The sequence below is a fragment of the Tachysurus vachellii genome, chromosome 10 (assembly GCF_030014155.1).
Source record: "Tachysurus vachellii isolate PV-2020 chromosome 10, HZAU_Pvac_v1, whole genome shotgun sequence".
NCBI classification, from domain to species: domain Eukaryota; kingdom Metazoa; phylum Chordata; class Actinopteri; order Siluriformes; family Bagridae; genus Tachysurus; species Tachysurus vachellii.
In genome coordinates this window covers 14,811,384-14,832,649 of record NC_083469.1, presented here as the reverse complement: position 1 = coordinate 14,832,649, position 21,266 = coordinate 14,811,384, and the positions used below count along the sequence as shown (strand labels likewise).

At 36.8% G+C, this 21,266-nt stretch overlaps 1 protein-coding gene across 5 annotated transcripts in view; it reads left to right on the top strand.

The window, feature by feature from the left end:
- The window catches only part of ralgapa2 (Ral GTPase activating protein catalytic subunit alpha 2), a 91,344-nt gene that overhangs the window by 35,580 nt on the left and 34,498 nt on the right, over positions 1 to 21,266 (top strand). For all 5 annotated transcript variants that reach the window (XM_060879779.1, XM_060879782.1, XM_060879781.1 and 2 more), the window contains exons 8-33: positions 463 to 601; positions 1,140 to 1,342; positions 1,768 to 1,998; positions 2,321 to 2,494; positions 2,818 to 2,946; positions 3,157 to 3,305; positions 4,276 to 4,387; positions 4,549 to 4,786; positions 5,927 to 6,100; positions 7,314 to 7,457; positions 8,206 to 8,328; positions 8,574 to 8,668; positions 8,760 to 8,850; positions 9,279 to 9,470; positions 11,064 to 11,201; positions 11,768 to 11,961; positions 12,091 to 12,189; positions 12,365 to 12,520; positions 14,854 to 14,982; positions 15,695 to 15,823; positions 15,907 to 15,965; positions 16,362 to 16,470; positions 17,603 to 17,713; positions 17,815 to 17,883; positions 18,049 to 18,186; positions 20,890 to 21,073. In XM_060879779.1, the coding sequence (XP_060735762.1) occupies positions 463 to 601; positions 1,140 to 1,342; positions 1,768 to 1,998; positions 2,321 to 2,494; positions 2,818 to 2,946; positions 3,157 to 3,305; positions 4,276 to 4,387; positions 4,549 to 4,786; positions 5,927 to 6,100; positions 7,314 to 7,457; positions 8,206 to 8,328; positions 8,574 to 8,668; positions 8,760 to 8,850; positions 9,279 to 9,470; positions 11,064 to 11,201; positions 11,768 to 11,961; positions 12,091 to 12,189; positions 12,365 to 12,520; positions 14,854 to 14,982; positions 15,695 to 15,823; positions 15,907 to 15,965; positions 16,362 to 16,470; positions 17,603 to 17,713; positions 17,815 to 17,883; positions 18,049 to 18,186; positions 20,890 to 21,073 (3,709 nt within the window). The remainder of the gene's footprint in view (positions 1 to 462; positions 602 to 1,139; positions 1,343 to 1,767; positions 1,999 to 2,320; positions 2,495 to 2,817; positions 2,947 to 3,156; positions 3,306 to 4,275; positions 4,388 to 4,548; positions 4,787 to 5,926; positions 6,101 to 7,313; positions 7,458 to 8,205; positions 8,329 to 8,573; positions 8,669 to 8,759; positions 8,851 to 9,278; positions 9,471 to 11,063; positions 11,202 to 11,767; positions 11,962 to 12,090; positions 12,190 to 12,364; positions 12,521 to 14,853; positions 14,983 to 15,694; positions 15,824 to 15,906; positions 15,966 to 16,361; positions 16,471 to 17,602; positions 17,714 to 17,814; positions 17,884 to 18,048; positions 18,187 to 20,889; positions 21,074 to 21,266) is intronic.

Below are 21,266 nucleotides of genomic sequence, written 5' to 3'. Positions count from 1 at the left end.
TATCATCACAGATCTTCTATCACATGATTTGTTTCTTCTCTGTACAACCATGCTACTTTTTTTAAATCAAGTTTAGAATTAGATGAAAGAAAAAACTTTTATCTTGCATGATTTCCAAATAGATTGTTGGTGTGGGTTTGGCTTCTGATTGTAGATTTGAAAAATTTGTTGATTTGTAAACTCTCCCTCCACAATCTTCTAAAACAGTTTAGCCAATCAATTTGATCTGTCGTTTCATATTAAAAGTGCTCCTTGAGTGTTTATTATAGAAAGGTTATGGAAATATGGGATTGTATATTGGATACACTGCAGATTTGATCTTTAATTCCATTTTAAATTGTATTCCGGATAATGAAAACTTTGTACACCAGAAGAAAACATTCAGTTTAAGTAAAATCATGACTGATGCTTGTTATTTCTGCCAGACATTTACTTATCAGTGGGTTGAATCTCTGTTTATAGGCATCCAGTCTGGAATGGCAAAAGAAAGACAAACAGGACTCAGGCTTCAGGTTTCTCTTTGCCCTCTTTAAGAAGTACTACCTTCCACACCTCTTTCCTTCTTTCCCCAAGCTCACAAACCTCTATAAGCCACTGTTGGGTAAGCTTTCACTTCATATTAACATATTAACCCTAAAGGATTTGACATGGGTACAAGATAGTAGATACAAGACATTACATACAGTAAATAGTGTCATTCAACAGAATCCAAACCAACAGTGATCACTCTTACTGTTTGGCCTAATTTACAGAAGGAAATCCTGTATGCATGTAGATGTTAGGAAGAAATAAGGTGTCACTTTACAAAGTGCCAATATTTATACAGAGGTCTAGTATGAAATGAGATATTTAACTATTAACTATTACAGACAATAGAGCATTATGCATGTCTAAACACAGCACTGTGCCCAGAGCTAAAGTTACTTTCCCATTACCTTTGTTAAAGTGTTCCCTTTTAGGATAAATGGCACCAAACCTCTGAACGGCATGCCTCCTGCTTGAATGTGTGCTTTTTTAATTGAAAATTAATGTTTGCTATTTCTTTTGCTTAGTTTTTTTTTTTTTTTTTTTTTTTGCATGATCATCTGAGCTTTCCTTCATTATGTCTATTCTCTTCCCCTTATCCCTCTCTGTTTTAGACCTCCCTGACCACAGACCCAAACCTCTGTATGTTCCGGTATCCCGCAACAACGAGAGCACATTCTGCACACGCGACCAGTACCTGGCCCCCCGCGTAGCCTTTATCACCTGGCTGGTCAGCTTCTTCCTGGAGAAGAAGTATGTTAGCTCAGCTTCAACCAGCACTAAGAATGGAGGGGAGGTTCTTCCCAAGATCATCCAGGTAGAAGCAAGAAGCCCAAAAATTGTTGCATTTCAGTACCTATCAGGAAAATATCTGTTTTTTTTTCCCCCAAGCTCTAAGCACATGAGAAAAAAATGTGTTAGCTATGCTGTCTGTCACAATGGTGAGCTTATTGTATAGGGGATATTTCTTTAATGTAGAAACCTAAAGAAAGAGTGTGTATTTGTTTAAATTTAACTTTTTAATATCTTCAAATCAGTTTCTGTCAGAATCACTGACCTTTAACAAATAGTGCTACAGCCTAAAATGTAAATGTAGTTACATAACTTAATGAAAGTTGACCTTTTAAATTAAAACCAGGGTAATTTGCAAGAACGTTTTTGATGTACTTTTATTTCTTTGTTTGAATTAATTAAAGATGGCTGTTATCCATTAGTAAAATGCAGTGTGTGTGTTTATACCAGACGGTAACTGCAGGCAGTAGCAGTCAGGAGAAGAGTAGCGAATCAGAGCCCAATGGGCCGGCAGAACAGGAGAAAAACCACTCGAACAGCAGCACGCTGTCCGACCGCAGAGGCAGCAACTCCAGTCTGTGTAGCATTGAGGAGGAGCACCGCTCCGTTTACGACATGGTGCAATGCATTCTGCTCTCTACCCGAGACAATGTCAACTTTGTCAACGAGGTCTTCCACCAGGTCAGACAGAATACTGACTTGTACATAGCTTAAATTTCTGGCAAGTGCAGTGTTTCTTCAGTTTGCATACGTTTTATGTTACAATGCTGCCATCTTGTGGCGGTGTTGCATTAATATATTAAATAATACTGCAGTTGTTGTAGATGTACAGTAGCTTTGCAGTGTTTACAACATATTGACAGTAAAGTGTTTTTAACCTTATCTGCAAAATTAAAATAAATTTATTAAATAAATTTTTGTGGGGTTAAAATGGTAAAATATTTATTTAATTGGTAAAATAGTTATTTTTCGGAATTTACTCTAAACGTCGTCACCCTCCCAGGCCTTCCTTTTGCCATCCTGTGAGGCGTCGGCCACCCGTAAAGTGATTAAAGTCTACAAGAAATGGATTCTGCAGGAAAGGCCCAGCTTTATGACTGAGCCTGATAAGGCTCATGATGAGGAGACAGAGGAAGTTCAGCCACCTGTTGAGATTGACTGTACACACCACACGCAGGTGATCTACAGTTTTATAGCGTTTTATGACGATTGTGTTTGTATTGTTTTAAGCCTATGATGAGATCCTGGGCTATAAGGATCAACTCTAATATTGTCATAATAGTAATAAGGAGTTTTTTGCCCTCTCGTTCAATTTTGTCAATGTAAACATTTCTAAAATGTTTGGATTAATAAATTGGTGAAATTTTCCTTAAAATAAATGAAAACTATGGTTTGGATTAAAAAGAAATTCCCTGGTGCTAAAAAAATTAAGAAGATTCAAGAAGTTCAGTTTGTATTTTTAAGCAGACGTAATGGAAACTGCTATGTGTCCGTTTCTAGGAGATCCATGGGCACAAGAGGTCATCCAGCTGGGGGAGAACTTACTCCTTCAGCAGTGCCATTAGCAGAGGCTCTCTGATTGAGAAACAGAACCATGATGTGAAAGCTGGCATTCAGCCTACACTTCAGGTCTACACATTTACCCACTATAGCTTTGAGACCAAAGTCAAACAAAATAGAATGCCATTTATTTCCACTTAGTTATGTGGGGAGAAGGAGATTTATGTATTAGACAAAAGGGCTCATTAAGATCTACAGGCATGAGTGAAATGTCTCATGAACATCATGAATGGTGACCCTTATCTGTTACCAGAGTCTAATTTGTATCGTTGTTTACAGGTCTTTCTGACAAACTCTTCAAACGTGTTCCTGTTGGAACCTTGTCACGATGTGCACAAACTGCTTGAGAACCAAGTGGAGGTGTGCAGGGCCGTGCTCAGTATCTACCGTCACATAATTATGGAGCACAACATGAACCGACAGACATGGTACAACTTCTTCATTCTTCAACACATAAACAAGGATTGTTCAGCTCATAGGCTCAACACATGTTCTCCAACTTTGCAACGTACTATTTAGATATTGATTTGTGATATTTGGTATGGTGTTTGTATGAAAATATATTTAGTAATATTTCTCCAGATAAGACAAAATTTGCTTTAGCTTGCAGGAGAAGAGGCAATGGTGGTTTAGAGGTTAAGGTTCTGGACTACAGATCAAAAAAGTTGAAATAAGGTTAAAACATGACTTTAAATCAAACCTAGTATCCTAACACATTGGGATATGTAAAGAAAACTATCACAACCTACATCGCAACACAAAACTATCACAACCTACATTTCTTTCATTCAAAAAATTAATAGGCTTTAATTAATTAATAATTTAATTAATAGGAATGTTTTCATTCTGACTTTCAGTATCAGTCTGTATGTCATTTCCTTTTGGGGCAACAATTCAGTGCCTGTAATAATAATAAATACGTCCTCTCACCACTCTCAGTTGTGCTCTCCTGTGTCGTCTTTTATTTTACTTAGATATTTAGTATATCCTAAAATGAATGCACAAGCACGGACCTAACAACAATCAACTAACAACAATTGAAAAGAACAAGTTGAGACAAATTTTCATTTTGTCAGTATATAGATGTGATGAAAGGTAAACTGTGACAATTTAGAAGTTTCATCTTTGTACTCAGGTTGTTACAGTGATGTGAATTCACAGTTTGATGTACTGACCCAACAACCACAGAGCAGGAAGCATGATTTGTTGTAGATGAGTAGAGAAGAAATAACACACTATCTTGCTCATTTGTTACAAACCTTATCCCAAAACCATGATAGCACTAGTGTACTAACTGTGACTACAGTATTATCCTTATTTCATTCTCATGAACACTGCTGATGTGGAATCATATTTAAATGCATAGTCACATGCTATTGCTCTGAATGTGTTTTATAGGGAGCAGATGCTGCAGGTACTGCTGAGAATAACTGAAGCAGTCATGAAGAGGTCACAGGATGACCAACGAAAAGACACTTTTGCCCAGAGCCTGGCTAGTGTCCTATTCAGAGTAAGTGAGGAGTCCTTCTCACCTCTACAGACTGTAGTTTATTAATAACAGGACATTTAAACATAATGGTAAGGAGCAAAGTCTCTGTTCCTTATTGATGATGAGCGTACACTTTTTTGTTTTGTGATGATCTGAACTGTAACATGCTTGTTTTCCTTTAGACCATCATTGTGGCATGGGTGCGGGCCAATCTTAGTGTGTTCATCTCTCGTGAGCTTTGGGACGATCTACTGGCAGTGCTGTCCTCTCTCAGCCACTGGGAGGAGCTGGTGATCGAGTGGGCCAGCATCATGGACTCCCTGACCATCGTGCTGGCCCGTTGCGTCTATGGCCTCGATCTCAACAACCTTCCACTTGACAAGCTCTCTGAGCAAAAAGAAAAGAAACAGCGGGGCCGAGGTGTGTGTGTCTGTGTGTGTCTGTGTGCGTGTGTGTGCGTGTGCGCGCGTGTGTGTGTGTGTGCGCGCGTGTGTGTGCGCGCGTGTGTGTGCGCGCGTGTGTGCGCGTGTGTGTTTATTTGTGTGTTTGTGGGTTTGTTCACAGCACTTAAGCAAATGTTTCAATGGTTTTTCACCCTCCGTTTACTTCCATCTTCTATATGCCTGCATGCAGGAGTATACATAAACACATGCGAACATTACACCTGCACTAATGGTGTAAATGTACATTACTCTTCACTAAATTACTGCTCTATATTCTGCTTGGAGAATCTTGCATGTTGCTTTCCATCAGGTAGCTGAATGCTTTTCCATATGATTTGTTTTAGTCACCGTTGCTGGCCGAATATTTGGGATGTTCAGCAAGGAATTTTTTTATGAACATTTATTTGTGCAGTCCTACACTTAACCTCTATCCACATGATATTATGTGTTGTGATCCTGACACAAATAGCTATTTGGATAATTGCATGAATGGGCAGGTGTACAGGGGTTTCTTTAATCAGAAAACCTGAATAAATAATAATAATAATAATAATAATAATAATAATAATAATAATAATAATAAAAAAGTTGTATAAAATACACAGATATATCAGCTGTTGTATATTTTTGTGCAACTTTCCAACAAAATTTCAATGGTTTAATCTTTTCCAGAGATTTTATACTAATTATGCACCAACAGGTTTCCTTGATCACATGTCAGGAAGACTTATGTAATTATTAATTAATTAAAAAATATATATATTAATTAATTAAAAATAATTAACCACAAATTATATTTTCTGCATGAGTTCATTCTCTAATTATATCAGTTTAATTTTTATTTTACAAAAAACTATTCCCATATTACTTGTGTGTGTGTGTGTGTATGTATATATATATATATATATATATATATATATATATATATATATATATATATATATATATATATATATATATAGATAGATAGAGAGAGAGAGAGAGAGATATATAGATATAGATATATATATATAGAGAGAGAGAGACTTTTTTTTTTTTTTTACACATAAAGGTGCTCTGTGAATTGTATGCAGCTATTTCTGCTATATATACATGTACTGTATGTATGCTTGTGTAGGAGTGATGCAGGATTCTCAGAAATCATCAGTGGTATCAAGGTCATTCTCTCTGAGTTGGCGGAATGCAGGAGAGCAAACTGGCACTCAGGAGCCCATGCGCATTCGCAGTGCCACCACCACCGGAGCCCCTGCTGTGGAGAAAGCTCGCAATAACGTCCGACAGAAAGCATCAGGTACATTACCGCATTAGCTTTCTTACTTTTACTGTGTAGGAGGAGATTGAATCTCTTCAGGAGAAGAGCTGCTTGAGTTTGGAAAAGATGCGTTTGAACCTCTCTTGAGCCGTGCATAGATATTTGTGTTAGCATGCGTGTGTGAGACAACACGGCTCCATATGTCTCATTTCCTTTTGCCTAATTGGATTTGTTCCACGTTTATCTTCAAACAAGTCAGCATTCTGCTGCCTTCATTAAGAGAGCTATCACCTCAGTTGGTGGGCTTTTTTTGATAGTTTCATTAAGAATGTAATTAATTCTCATTAATATGAATAAAAAGGTAATACATTGAAAGTGATGTTAGCTGGAAGCAGAGCTCATGATTAAAGAACACTGAAGAGAGACGAAGAGTCATTTTTGCATTAATTATGACAAAGTGACAAATTTTACAATTTTATCAGCACAAGCAGAGAAGCTTATTTAATTGATAAATTATATTATACAATTATATACAATTAAGATAATTGAAACTATATTATTTACATCCACCTTAAATCAGGAGTTTCAAAAGATGCCTTGAAAAAGTCATAAATCTGGGTTCTAACTCAGCGAAGCACAGAGCTTTAAGAGCTCGAAAACCAACAGACTACCTTTTTTTTCCTTCTGTTGCCCTTGAAAATACAACATATGGACATTATGTAAAATATTTACTATGAAATATGCCATCAGATTTAAATTTCTTTTTACTATTTGCATTTTATCATTACTATGTTATGTATCATTGATTCATTTAGTAGCATACCTTTTCAAATGTTAAAATATGGAAGAAATCCTTGTTTCCTCATGGCAGGTGTGTGAGAGTGAGTGTGTGTGTGGGACTAAAAAATAATAGATTGGGAACATGACCTTCCTGATTTTACTATCGGTATGTTTCTATGCACCTGATGTAAATATTACTTGAAACATTCATATTTTAATAAATAGAAGGTTCACAGTTAAGGGTTATCTGCATTCAGGTCCACTTAGTAAACATTAAATTATAGAATTGTTTTTATTGGTTTTGGTTTCTTCTTATTCCAAACTGCAATATTATATTTTCGTCCTTTCAACTCTTCCAGTGATCAGCTCTCAGCATGTGCTTGTTTCTCCAGCGTAGGTTATGGTTGACTTTGCTTTCCTTTTCTCTTTCCCCCTTTCTGTCTTTCTATTTCTGTGCTCATTCCTTGGGTAGCTAAGCGAAGCCAGTCCATCAGCAACTGTGTGCATCTGTATGAAGCTTTGCCGGCCACCAAGAGTGTGCCAATGCTGCTGCACACTGTCAGCTCTTTCTTGCCTGGTATCTCTCACAACTCTCATTGCTCTCACAGACTCTCAGGTAACTGTCCTGTCTCAGTCTATTTGTCTTTCCAGTACTTTTACCTTTTCATCAACTTTTTCAGCATCTTTTAAAGTATGATCACCTGAAGTCTGATCTGTACTAACAAATATAGAAGATTATTGTAATCTAACTTATTTTTGCAATTCTAATAACGTTTGTTAATGTAATGGATGTAGTGTCTTGTGTGAACTATATTTTTGCATTATTCCATTCTAATTATGTTTTTGTTGATATCATGTCAATGATCAAGCTCTGTGCATTGCGTGATACTCTGTACTAATCAGACACCAGACACAGGCAATTGCATTTTGACTTCACAAGTGTTTTCTCATTTGGCCTGAATACCTGAGTTTGTATACACCCAAGATTGATTCTAGACTTGTTTGGCGAGTGGCTCATTATTTCAGTTACTTTCACAAATTCCTTGAATACAGTGTACCAAATGTTGTGCCTCCAAGTATAAAAAGTTATGCAAAACATCAGAGATGAGACAACAGTGTGTTTTTAGAATAAGTTTGTCTAATGTTAATGCTCTAATATCTGTATTGTGTCATTCAATATGACCTCTGTTCTACACATTTATGCACGTAAATCAGCTTGGTAGTGATTGTCGGTACAGTATATGACCTGTCTAACACTTACTGTAGTGTTGCATACCACAATATCAACAAACTAGCATTAATTGTTTCTTTTGAGTCTGTATTACTCCACATGTGAACCTTTTGTATGACCTTTTCCTTCTCAGATGTTGAAGAATGTCAGATAACTGAATGTGGAGGAGAAGGAGAGATGGGAGAAGGAGACAGTCCCCTCCCTCGTAGCAGTAGCACCTCAGATATTACCCAACAACTCACAGAATGCTTTGCAGGTACACACACATCCCTCACTTTGTGGATATATATATATATATATATATATATATATATATATATATATATATATATATATATATATATATATATATATATATATGAGTGAGAGAGAGAGAGAGAGAGAGAGAGAGAATGTATATGTCTATGTATAGGTTTGCACATATAATAAGGGAGAGAGAGAGAAAGTCAAAGTGCATTGTAGCCCTTATGTCATTGCATACTGTGTATGTTAAATATGTAGGTCAAAACAAGGAGGATTCTCCAAGTGCAAGCTATTCTGATGGGAAATCCTGGGTAGGTGACAACAGCTCAGTAAGCAAGCGGGAAACACCCACGGTTAGTCCTGTTGTACGCATCCCTTTGTACCTCTGTAGATCATTTTGTGTAACATATTTAGAATTATATATGCAATATATGTGCAACCTAGATTCTGGTTCGGCGGAGCAGCAGTCCGGGAGATATCGACTACCCAGGAGAAGCCGGGTCTGTGAATGCAAGAACAAAGATCCGGGAGAAAAGTAAGCTGCTAGAAGCGTATAAATCTTCTCCAACCCTGGGTTTCAAAATAATCATAAAAAACCTCCTTATAAGTAGACTAAACTGTCATTTATAATCTTTATAAAATATTCACCTTGGAGTTTTAAACCACAAAATCAGAATAAAGTCCACTGGGAACTGAAGAGCTTTCAACTGCATAAACTGTATTGAATTCTAGTTTTTGTATGCAGGCCTGTGGGGCTGTGCATTTAAGTGTCATGCTTTCTGGAAATTGTGATTTCTTTTTACAATTCCCTAAAGATAAGAAGAATATGGTAGTGAAGTACTTGGTCACAGTTTTGTAAGAGGAAAAGTAATCAGTTTTGTAAGAAGAAAATGGTGAGTAATTGCTCTCCCTGTACTGGTGCTACAATGTTCATGTTTTTGTCGTCTTCTTTACTATTTGTAGGTGAGAGTGTGAGCAGCGAAACCTCAAACTACCTCAGCGACGCTGACGTAAATCTCCTGACATGGCAGGCTGTAGAGGAGGAACAAGACTCTTCCTCAGCCAATGATGTCAGTGTGAGCGTTAACATGGGAATGACCACTGATACAGAGAGCCAGAGGAGTCTACTGCTGAGTCAGAGTGAGGCACTGGCAGGTACAGCAACCCTCAGTTAACAAACAGGACAGGACAATAGTGTGACATTAGTTAATTATGCAATAATTTAAATTTTTTAATTAAGATCAGCAAAGCTCTTATTACTTATGGAATTCAGCCTGCAGCCTCAGTGTAGCCGTGTAGCCCAGTGATATTCAATAGAACAGTATAATTAGGTGATCTATAAACAAGAATTTGTTAAATTATAAATTTTGTTAATTTCGAGTATCTAGATGCATTATGTCCATATACAGCTATTCCTCGAGGTACGAAGGTAACGGGTTCCAATGACACCATTGGTACTAGAATATAATATAAGTCAAACCATGACCTAGCCTACCCAGGAGTCTTAAAGAATGGTGATCAGTATATTACAGTACATTTGACTAATGCAGTCTAATAAAATGTCCTGTCTGCTATAAAACCTTTAATAATGGTGGTAACTCTAAAACTAAATCTCTAAAGCTACATATCATACATTCATTGAGGTATCATATCGTATTGTACTCACCAAGATTCTGTCCGACGTCTGTGTACTCAAACAACGTTAGGTTATTGATGGCTACATTAACTTAGTTGACGTAAGATGAGGATGGCGATGATAAAGTAGCAAAAAACACAGAACAAGATTCAAAATGTGTAAGTCGAACTATTAAAACTTGGAGAGTGTCTGTATTTTGTTTATTTTTACGAAAATCACACTCAAAGGTGCCACAACTAATAGGACTACTGTATAACTATTATTGCAGTGTTTGCTAAAACTACTAACAGACTACTCCAATTATTGCTATAACTACTACTCCAACTCCAACTATTACTGCTACATTAACTGCTACTACAACTACAATGATTAATACAAATACTTCAACTACACTACTGCTACTACTAGTACTAAAATAATAATTCTTGTATTTATTTATTTTTTTCTTTACATATTACTTTATTTACATTAACTGTTGTAAGAAAGGTTGGAGGATAGTGATATTGTGGATTTAAATTTAGGAGTCTAAAGGCACAATGATCTTTATAAAGATGTGTCTGATCTTATCAAGCACCACCACCACATGAGAAGGTTTGCTTATAATAACTGCATAGCTTACAATCACGTACACTCATTGATTCCGTTATGGAGTGTATGGAACTCCGTTCTCCTCCCTTCTTAGCTTTGTCCTTCTTTGCCCCTCATATGTTAACCCTTATCGAGCATCCCAGCAACCAAGTGTGCCATCTATGTTTCTTCCTACTTGTGTTCTGTATTCAGTATGTGAATTCATTGCTCTGCATGAAGAATGGTGTCACATCTTTATACAATCATATCCAAGTGGTTTTCTGTATCTGTGTGTTTGTGTTTGCGAACATTAACTCATCCTCCTCTGTGAATCCCTCTCATCATTAACAGGTTCATTTTAAAGATGATATCCAAAGCGCTATATGATCAAATGTTAAGTCTTCTTACATTTGGTAGTGCTGCTGATGGTGATTCATCTACAGCCCTGGGATCAATCAAAGCACCACATGTGTTTCCTGTTTGTGTTCTGTGGATTGATTGTGTGCGTGTTTCTCCACCTTGTGCTTTCACCACTGTGTATGTAGGTTCTGAGTGTGTCCACTCGTTCCACTCTGCCCCTCTGTCCCCATGTCCCCCCGTTTCTCCCACCCTGCTCCTGCCCCAGGGCTACGGTGACGGCCCTCAGCTCCTGGAGGACGCCATACATATGCCTCATGATCTGGGTATTGAACCAGTTTTCCTCTCCATCTTCGCTGACCTCCAAACCTCCTGTCTTCCTTGTTCATATGACCTTACATGAAAATTTCAGACTGAATTATAAAAATTAAGATATTAACCAAACAATTTAAGTAAGCATTTCATGAAAATGTGTTTTGCTTTAACATTTATACCACAGTGTTAGAACTCTTAAATCATTTTTAGCCTGACTGTTCTAATATTTTATTGTTTCTATAGTAACTGCATACATAAGGACTTGTCTCACAAATGCTCCACATAAACAGGTTGTTTTTTTTTAAAAAAGGATAATTTGATGATAGTTTTTGGGAGGTAAACTCAGACAAAGATCAGGGTGAAAAAAATATTGGTATATTCCTTAAAGCCTGCTCTCAAGACTCAATTTGGCTTTAATATTAAGAGTTAACCAACAAATATAGCAGAAAATGATTAGGTACAAAAACTTAAAGTATGTCAATATATTATCAAAATAATTTGACTTCGGAAAGCTGCAATAATCTCAACCATCATTCTTTGTTTGAATTGTTTTTGTATTGTATTGCTTTGCTAACAGACAGCAGCGAGTTTCTGGCTGATGACCACAGCATCATTGCCGGTGGCTGTTTGACTGGCTGGCATGCTGACTCTGCCTTTGTACTCTGGAGGAGAATTCTGGGAATCCTGGGGGATGTTAACAACATCCGGTGCCCTCGAATCCATGCCAAGGTCTTCAGCTACCTGTATGAGCTCTGGCACAAGTTGGCCAAGGTAATGACACCTTGGAAATTTGGTTTACAAGTCCTCATGACAGTATGTCATTTTTAAGCTCCGGGCCACCTGGAAAATATGGAAAATATAAATGTGTTTTTATTATTATTATTTTTTTAATTTTCCCAGATAAGAGATAACCTGGGGATCAATGTGGATAACCAGTCAGCTGTGCCCAAAACTTTGTTCATTCCCCCGCTTCGAATGTTAGCTTCCTGGCTCTTCAAGGTGAGTCACCGGTGGTTATGTGAGGATTGAATTAGCTATACAACTGGAATGTTGATTGAGTAATCTACAAAAAGGTCAGCTTTCTCTTTTGATCTTGCTTTATCCACACTTGTTTGTCATGAATCATGCCTTTTACATTTTTTATTGATTTTCTGCCTTTTTTCTCTGTCCTTAGGCCACTATGCTGCCTGCTGAGTTTAAGAGTGGGAAACTGCAGTCTTATAGGCTGATCTGTGAGATGATGACTAAACATCAGGATGTTCTACCCAACGCTGACTTTCTTGTACATCTCTACCATGTGATGCACAAGGGCTTCACCAGTGATGACCAGGTATCAGTACACAATGGCTTCTTGCTTCATTTGTGTTTGGTAACAAAAGAACTAAGGCCAATTTTTTTAACCTGTGCTACACAACATCAGTACCGCGTTTTTAGTTAATTAATGCACAAAATTAGTATGTGGCTTATATGTTTCTATTTTAGTTTAAAGAAAATTGGTTATGACAGTATGCGTACATTCACGCTGTGGCCATTAGAGGGAGCCAGCATTTTGTACTTAGTGTTGGTTTTGTGTTGATTTTTGATCACACATTAGGTTGTGACTCTTGAGACAGAACAGTCCACTAAATTCTAAACCTTATACACATACAAAATACCAGTTAGATTTAAATTATTGTTTTCATACTTTAACATATTAAGAGAAGAACATTATCAAGCTTTAACCGCCAGATGGTGCTGTAGTCTGTGCAATGATTATTTTATACCGATATTCACTCCTGAACCTGTATGTCACATTATGTTTTGTAAAAGCCTCATTGTGTTTATTATAATACCAGGCATATTGTTTTATTATTACATATACAGTTATTAATATTTTTATACTACTTATGTTTCTCTTGTGCACTTTTTTTTGCTGCTTTCTTTGTAACCTTAATTACCGAGGCTTAATAGTTAATTCAGGTAAACAAACAATTTAAGTTCTTCCTTTTTAATTGCATTTGTTTGTTAATTTATTCATCCTTAGGATAGAAAATAAGAACTTATAACAGAAAGTAACCTGTTACTTTTTTTTTTTTAATAAATTGCACACGCTATGTTTCTTGCTTATTCTGTTATCACTGACCGCATATAAGCATGAGAAGAAATTAAGAACATAAAAAAATATTGTATGAGCACGCACACATTTACATGATATTATTATTGTTATTATTATATTTTTCATGCTATTACGCATTATAGGAGCTCTCATGTTGTGTGGATGGAATTAATTAAAGGTTAATGGTTGCCGTTATAGCGATGTGTGCTCTCTGATCTCACTCACAGTATCCTTGTGCCCCTCATCTCTTACTTACTTTTCACAAGAGTGCTCCAGAAGGAGAGACACAATGTTCAGATTTTTACCACCAAAGAGGTATAACATAGTAACACAGATCAGTCCATGCCTGATGTCTTTTTTGTTGGCTCTTTAAGATTGAAGGCCCCTAATGCCTCTGTAATTACCTTGACACCACACAGGTGTGCACATACAGTAGAATTCATTTGGACATGTAAATAATTCATAGATAAAGCTATAATCTTATATTTCTTATTCAACACGGGGATAAACTAAATCTAGGTGATGAGGCATAAAAGCCGGTCACACCATAGTAAATGGTTAAAGAGATTTGCTTATGATATGTATGTATTGGTGCAATGCTTGAATAGGGTCTGTGGTTAATGTTTATCGCAAGCCTGTTACGCATTACAGAGGGGAACAGATAAGTCAACAAATCAGGCAGATGTTGGACAACTTAACTCATTGATCAACACCACACAGTAGCTTAGTCTGCTTAATGTCATATTTTAAGTAATAAATAAAGAGCCAGTTGTGGAAGAATTACAATATATTCAATAGTATCTCAGAATTTGTACTTCCAGTTGTACTGTAAGCCAGATTCTCATCTCTCTTAAAGGAAGAATTGCAAAGCTGTTTTTGAAAGGCCCAGCACTCTGTTTCTTTGCAGACTATTGTCAGTAGTCCCACCCCCTAGGTCTGCGTGTGCCTTTTCAAAACAAACTACATTCTGATTGAGTTTGCTGTATTTACAGCTGCATAATGGAGCCGCTTTGGCAGAATTGCTGCTTCCTCCAAAGCATTCATTTCGAGTAATCATCCTGCAGTTTTATGGCAGTTAATTACTACTACTTGCTCAGCATCGCAAAGGTCAATTATTGCAAAATGAGCATAAAATGTCCATGTGAAGTCAACGCTTCCACCAATTTTACATCTTTATCTCAGCAGGTCTCTTTTTTCCTCCTTATGCTTTATTGGTTGTGTTATGTCCTTTTTTTCTGTTTTGTATGCATTTTAGCCCACCTTTCTGCACAAAAAATTCAATCAAGGGAGATGAATTCAGATATACAAAGCAGTCATTCATGTTGGATGTGTGTGTTTGTGCCTTTGTTTTTGTTTGTTTCTGTTTGTGTTTGTTATGTAAAGGTTGTGATTGTACAGTTGTCTGCTTTTTTAAAAGTGTGTTTTAGTGGAAAGCACACAAGGTGCACACACTACTCACATAAACCCAGAAAAATATGCTTTATGCAGTCTGATCTGTTTTTTACCATACATAACAAATGAAGCTTTTTATCTTAACTCTTTCCTGTCTGCCTGTCTTACTCCTCTAGGATGTGCTGAACACAATGATCAGGTGGTGCTCGCCACGCTTCTTCTTCCTTGGTATGCCTGGCTTCACCATGTTGGTCAGGGACTACATCACTGCTGCTGCTCGTGTCCTCAACTCAGACAACACTGAGGTATCAAAGCCTCTGTCCTGTGTACACTTGTGCACTTACAAAGACATTAGAAATACAAGCTGAATGGAGAAATAATTTATCTGTTTTTTAACATTTTTTTTTTTTATATTTAAGCATTACCAAATGTACATATACAATCTAATGAGATCACTGTAGTGATTTGTGTAAATGAATCACTATACTTAATTAAGCTTTATTAATTAATAAAGGATTTCAGAAGGATCTTGTGTCTGTACAAGGCTGTGGCAACATCTAAGGTTGAAAACCTTTCGAAGCTTAATCAGTGGAAGTGCAGATATGATATTTTTGATTGTCAAATTGTCTGATAAAACTTCTCACAAATTCACATGAGTCAGATGAGTTGGCTGATTCGGCTTTGTCATGTGACTCGTCTGATTTGACTGTTTCATCCAATTCGTCTGTGCTATCTGATTTAACTAGAGATCTGATTTCAGCTGTCCTCTGATTTGGCCGAGTGGATTTAACTGATTCAGCAGAGTTATTTTATCCAGAGGATTTGACTGAAGTGTTGTTGATAAAGCAAAAAATGAACTGTATAAAATGGTGTAGCTTTTTATCTTCCAAAAATGTATCTGCCAAAAGCTTCAACTTATCAACAGTACTTGTCTTTATACAGAATGAAAAAATGAATGTGCTCGTGTTCCTTATTCGATATAAGTGTGGTAAAGTAATAAAGGGATTTGTTTAACAGTCTCCAAGGATTGAAGCTCAAACAGTGCTCGGCTCTCTGGTCTGCTTCCCCAACCTGTACGAGCAGATGCCTTCACTGCAGTCTGCACCAAAGTCTCAAGATATTATTGTTGGCAAGGACGACTTGAAGGTATGCAGTATGGTCTTTACCTTCACATGTACACTTGTTTTGTTTGGTTAGTTGCCATATGTGAATGTTGTTGCTGTCTTTAGGACTACCTTGTAAACATCCTGCTGAAGACGGCACGTAGTGAGCCAAATGAAGGAGCCAGGTAAAAGTTTGCCTTATTTCTTTTAAGAGTACCAAAGACTCTAGATAAAATGAAAATTATGTATTTGTAAACTGCTAGAAAAAGAAAATAACCCCCTTATGTACTAAGATGTAGCATTTACCTTGTTGTGGTCATTTAGTTTGAAAATGTGCCATGTCTTTTCTACTACTGTTGTGTCTAATTCCTGTATGCCATTTGTAAATATTCATAACAATATATATGTAACATTTAAATTATTTGATTACTCAGCCATGTTAATTATAATTTATTTTTAAGGTTACAATATTCTGTGGTGTGTGTATGTGTGAGAGAGAGCATGTGTGGGGGTGTGTGTGACAGAGAGAGAGAGCGTGTGAATGTGTGCGTGTGTTAAGCCATGTCTGTGTATGTTTGTAGGTGTGTTGCTATCTGCAGTCTGGGTCTCTGGGTGTGTGAGGAACTGGGGCAGCAAAAGATACACCATCAAGTAAATGATGCCATTAATGTACTTGGTGTCACTTTAAAGGTTAGTGTGTTTTCTGTAGTACGCTTTTCCCAATGTGGTGCTATATAGCAGGGTTTCTGAAACATTTTGCTGCCAGGAACCTCTTTAACCTTTATCAAACAAATAAACAAACAAATAAATCAAAAAAAGAACACCCTTAAAGTAGATTAAGTAAATAATAAAATTCTGCAAATATTAGGCACATTACTTCATTTATAGACCCACTTGTTTCAATTGACCAGAAACAGTGATGACTATAAAATTCCAACAACTAAATATAACCTTTGATAAAGGTTGATTGTGATTAAAACCACTATAAAAGAATTATAACAGCAACTGACTATACTTTATGAACCCCTTGTTGTCTGTGGACTCCACTATGAGAACTGTGACTTTTTGGCTTAATATTAATATCATTTGTGTGTGTATGTGTACAGTGTTTCACATGATTAGTAGAATACCGGGAGAGGACAATAGGCAGCTCTGCTGTTCCTTTTTCTCTGTTTCTGAGAGCAACAAAAAGTGCAGGGACATGGTGCAATCATTTCTAAGCCACTTACACTCAGATGATGTATTCCATTTTAAGCTTTTTCATTTTATGCCCTCTCCCACCTGAAAATCGACCTTTTTGAGGTGCACAACTTGACATAGAGGAAAAAAAAGAGGTACTGTAGTAGGTAGTGGGTAAAGGCAGCCTTCCTCTAAGAGCACTAAAAGCAGCTAGAAGATTATTGAAGCATCTTTTTTTTTGTCTTTCGCTATTTAGTCTTCTATTAGATTGTCTATCGGGTCATGGTTAGAAAACCATTCATGTACTACCAGAAAATTTAATCAAATTCCAAATGACCAAAGCCCAGCTCTACAGATAATTGTGTATGTAGCAATATTCAAAGTCCATTATACTGAAATCTCTGTAGCTGAGCAGAGTTTCCCTTTTATATTTTGTTTTGATTAACGAGTAATGATTTAGTTTATCGAGCTTAAAAGCATGCAATGAAATATTATTTTAGATATAGTCCATAAAATCCAGAAAAAAAATCTTTTTTATATGATTTAATCAGGAATATTAATTCCTGAGATGAAACAGTTACATTACAGATATTTGTTCTCTAAATTTTGCTTCTGAAAAGTCTTTCCCCCATTCTCCTTTCAGTTTGGCAATAAGGTTGTGGCCCATGTCGCCTGTGACATCTTTCAGCTGCTGATCTGTCACTGGCAGCACCTGCAGAAACTGGAGCAGTCTCTTCCTAAAAGAATAATTGAAGTATGTGCATGCGGGTCTCCTCTTGAATAGACAAAATGCGGATGTAATTTACCGCTTTTACTGTGGTACAGTGACTGATTTTCGTTTCCTTCCCTTTGTAGATCTTTGTAGCAACGATAGCTTTCCTTCTGCCTAGTGCTGAGCATTCAACAGTAGAGGCAGATAAAAAGGTTGGTACAGGAGCTCTAAAAGATGTGAAGTGCTTATTTATTTAACTTCTGCCTCCATCCAACTTTCTTTCTAACGGTTTGTCTTCTGCTAATTTACTGGCAATGTGTGGTTCTGTGTGACTTAGCTAAATGGAGGACATTTTCCCTCCGTTTTTAATGCTGTAGTTAATGGTATCCTTGCTGCTCTGCCTGCTTGACTGGTGCATGACTGTCCCACTGTCCATCTTACTGGAGCCTATCACCATGCCTATGCTGGATGATCCTGCCTCTCACAAAACACCTCTGTTGGACTACATATACCGGGTGAGTTACCTCTATAATGCCTCCATATAATCCATTGCGCATCAGTTGCAATGCTTTGATGGTGCGCTATAATCTTTCTTGATTGCAGACAAAGGTCCCGTCTTCTAATATAGAAAGCTCATAGTTAAGCATCAAACACTGATGAGAGAACATGGCACAGAGTGAATGACATATTAGTCCCTTGCTGTTGAGCAGATGCGGTCGGCCGCAGACCTTTGTGCAGATGTCATGCTCAGAGGAAAAAATGGCCAAATTATTTAAATACCCTATTGTTCAATTGATAAGCCTGCCAATGAATGCTGAACTTGAGAATTCAACTCATCATCATATGAGAGAAACTGCACCTGGTGCAAGGACAAAAATGGACGAAATAAATGTAGATAGTTTCTCCCTTCACTCATATGACTGTTAATCATTTGCAGATAGTCATTACATGCACAGTGGGTTTACTTTATTTTCTAATTAATCAGTCTTAAGCACTTACTATAGCTCATGCTTTTATTTGTCTTTTGTGTATAGAATAATGCAGAAAAGGTCGAAGAACACTTTAGTTCAATGCAAATACAGTGGATTAAAAAGAAACGTGTTCTCCTGTGAACCATGACGCTTTTTAATGATGTCTGCTGAGACTTCCTGCAGTACTGGAACTGCTGAGTGTTCTTCAGAGTCTAATACCCATGGAATAAAACAAGACAGCTTGTGCTGATACAGCAAAATAATCAGTGGCTTGAATCAGTGGCTCGATGTGAACCGGGTTACCTGGTACAACACCGAAATGTATTTATTTTCCAATACCAGTATGCACCGACAAATACTTTGTTATTTATTAAAGTACATGTTAGATCCATTTATGTATATTACCATTTGATATTTGTGTAGCGTGTATCTGGTTAGATCTTATCAATTACATTGTGATAACAGGTTATAGTAGCTGTAATCAATCATTCCCTCATTACCATGTTTTTTTTTCTTTTAAGTTAATAAGGCAAAAATACAGCTTGTTAAAAAGAAACCACAAGGCTCTCTGTCTTGTCTTTATCATGTAGGAAAACTTTTCATGTTATAGCTTTAACACTGTTACAAACCATTGACACTGGAGACTCCTTCCAAAAATACAAAATAAGCATTCCTTATTTATTTATCTACTTACTATACTATGATTTAGCTCTTTCCTAAAGACACAAAATTTATCCATAAGAAATGAAGTGTGTATAAAGCTCCAAATGGCTCTGTTTGATTAGCTTCCACTGCTCTTGTCCAGTGCACTGTTGCTATGCACTACAACCACTTAGTCACCAAGCAAACAACCCCTTAGGAGAGCATCTGCCTCATTTCTCTAAAAATCCACCGTTCTCATTGTGTTTTTCTGGATAGAATCAGCAGTGCAACTATTCAGTGCACATCACTGCATTATAACTGTAGATGATTTAGTAGGCTTGTGGGACTGTGCATTATGGCATTTCTTGTGTAGTCCACATAGCATTATATGCTTATAGAAGTTCAGGCACAATTATTACGGCATGAAGAGAAACATTTGCTGTCTCCAGGTAATTCTGAAATAATGAAGTAGTAACATCTTGTGGCTTACATCAGATAGCAAATCAGTAAAGCTTTTTAATATAGATTTTAAGCAGTATCAGATCATGTTTGTTTATCTTCTGGACTTGCTTATGTGTTCTGTGTTTGAGATTGAGCCAAAGGGATAAAGTCTTAATTAAATCAAACAAAGCCACCCTGTTCAGGCACTGTGATAAACTGTGCTGGACCGTGTCTTATCTTATCCAGCCAACAGAGGCATGGCCATCTGTTTAAGCACATTCATACACTACCATACTGCAGGAGAAATTGATTATTAGTCCATAAAACCCACTGAATAGGGTTTCTGGCTTAGCACAGTAAATAAAGTCTCACTTCCATATGGTGGCCTACTGTAGGGCTCAGAGAGAATAATCCATATGTGCCGACATTTGCTCATAATGTTTCAATTTTAAAGGCTGTTCCTGTGGGTGTATCCTGTTTGTTTGTTTATTTTTTTGTTGGGTTTTTTAATGGCAAAATACCATCAGGAGCTCAAAATATAATTTTCCTTTAAGGTTACTTTATACAGATCAGGCACCTTAGCTAAAAAACCTTATCACTAACAGTATTTACGTTTTATAAGGGTCTGTCTGGCTGCTTTTGATTAAACATCCCTCAATTTTCATTAATAATAAATAGAATCTTATGATATTGTTTATTTAAAAAGGCTCAGCAGCTTTATTAGACTGTTTATCTTATCACAATTCTATGATTAATTTATGTGACAGTAAAGTTTTGATTAAACGATTCATGTTGAACAATTTTTTTCATTGTAGATTTAAACAGTATTTTTTTCATGGACTCATGTAGTATTATTATTATTATTATTATTATTCAGCTAATGTTGTGATTTTTATAAATATGAACTTTAAGTAGCTTTAGTCTACCTCTCTCCTGTTACTACACGAGGATTTTTGTAATTACAAAATGATAAATCAATAAATTGAACGAATAAATAAACAAATCTTTGGTGTGCAGTAGCTCGAGCATAAGGTTACAGTATCGTAGCTGTTGGAGCCCCTATTGAATGTGCCTCTGTTAGAATGTGAATTGGAGCGTCTCTGTTGGAGCCCCTTGTAATGTGTTCGACTGTTACATCAGTGTCTTTTTCCCCTATTTGTTTAGGTGCTCCACTGTTGTGTATCCGGCTCTAACCTGCACACTCAGCAGAGCCACTACCTCCTGAGTCTGGCAGATTTGTCTACAGACTATGACCCCTTCCTGACACTAGGCCAGGTCAAAAACTCTGAGCCCCCTCCTATGCACAATAGCACAGGGGAATTTGGCAACCTTCTCACAGTGGCTGAGGGTAAGTTCGGGTTATCCTTAATGAGTTAGATTTAGCTGTGCCCCCAAGAACTCTGGCAAGTTATTGTGTACACTATTTCTTTTATATTCATAATTACAATAAGTGTGCATTTATATGACCTATTTATATGAGCTATTAAGAGAGTTGTGCCGTATTTATAAAGCTTCTACATCGTCTCATTTTCCTATCCAAG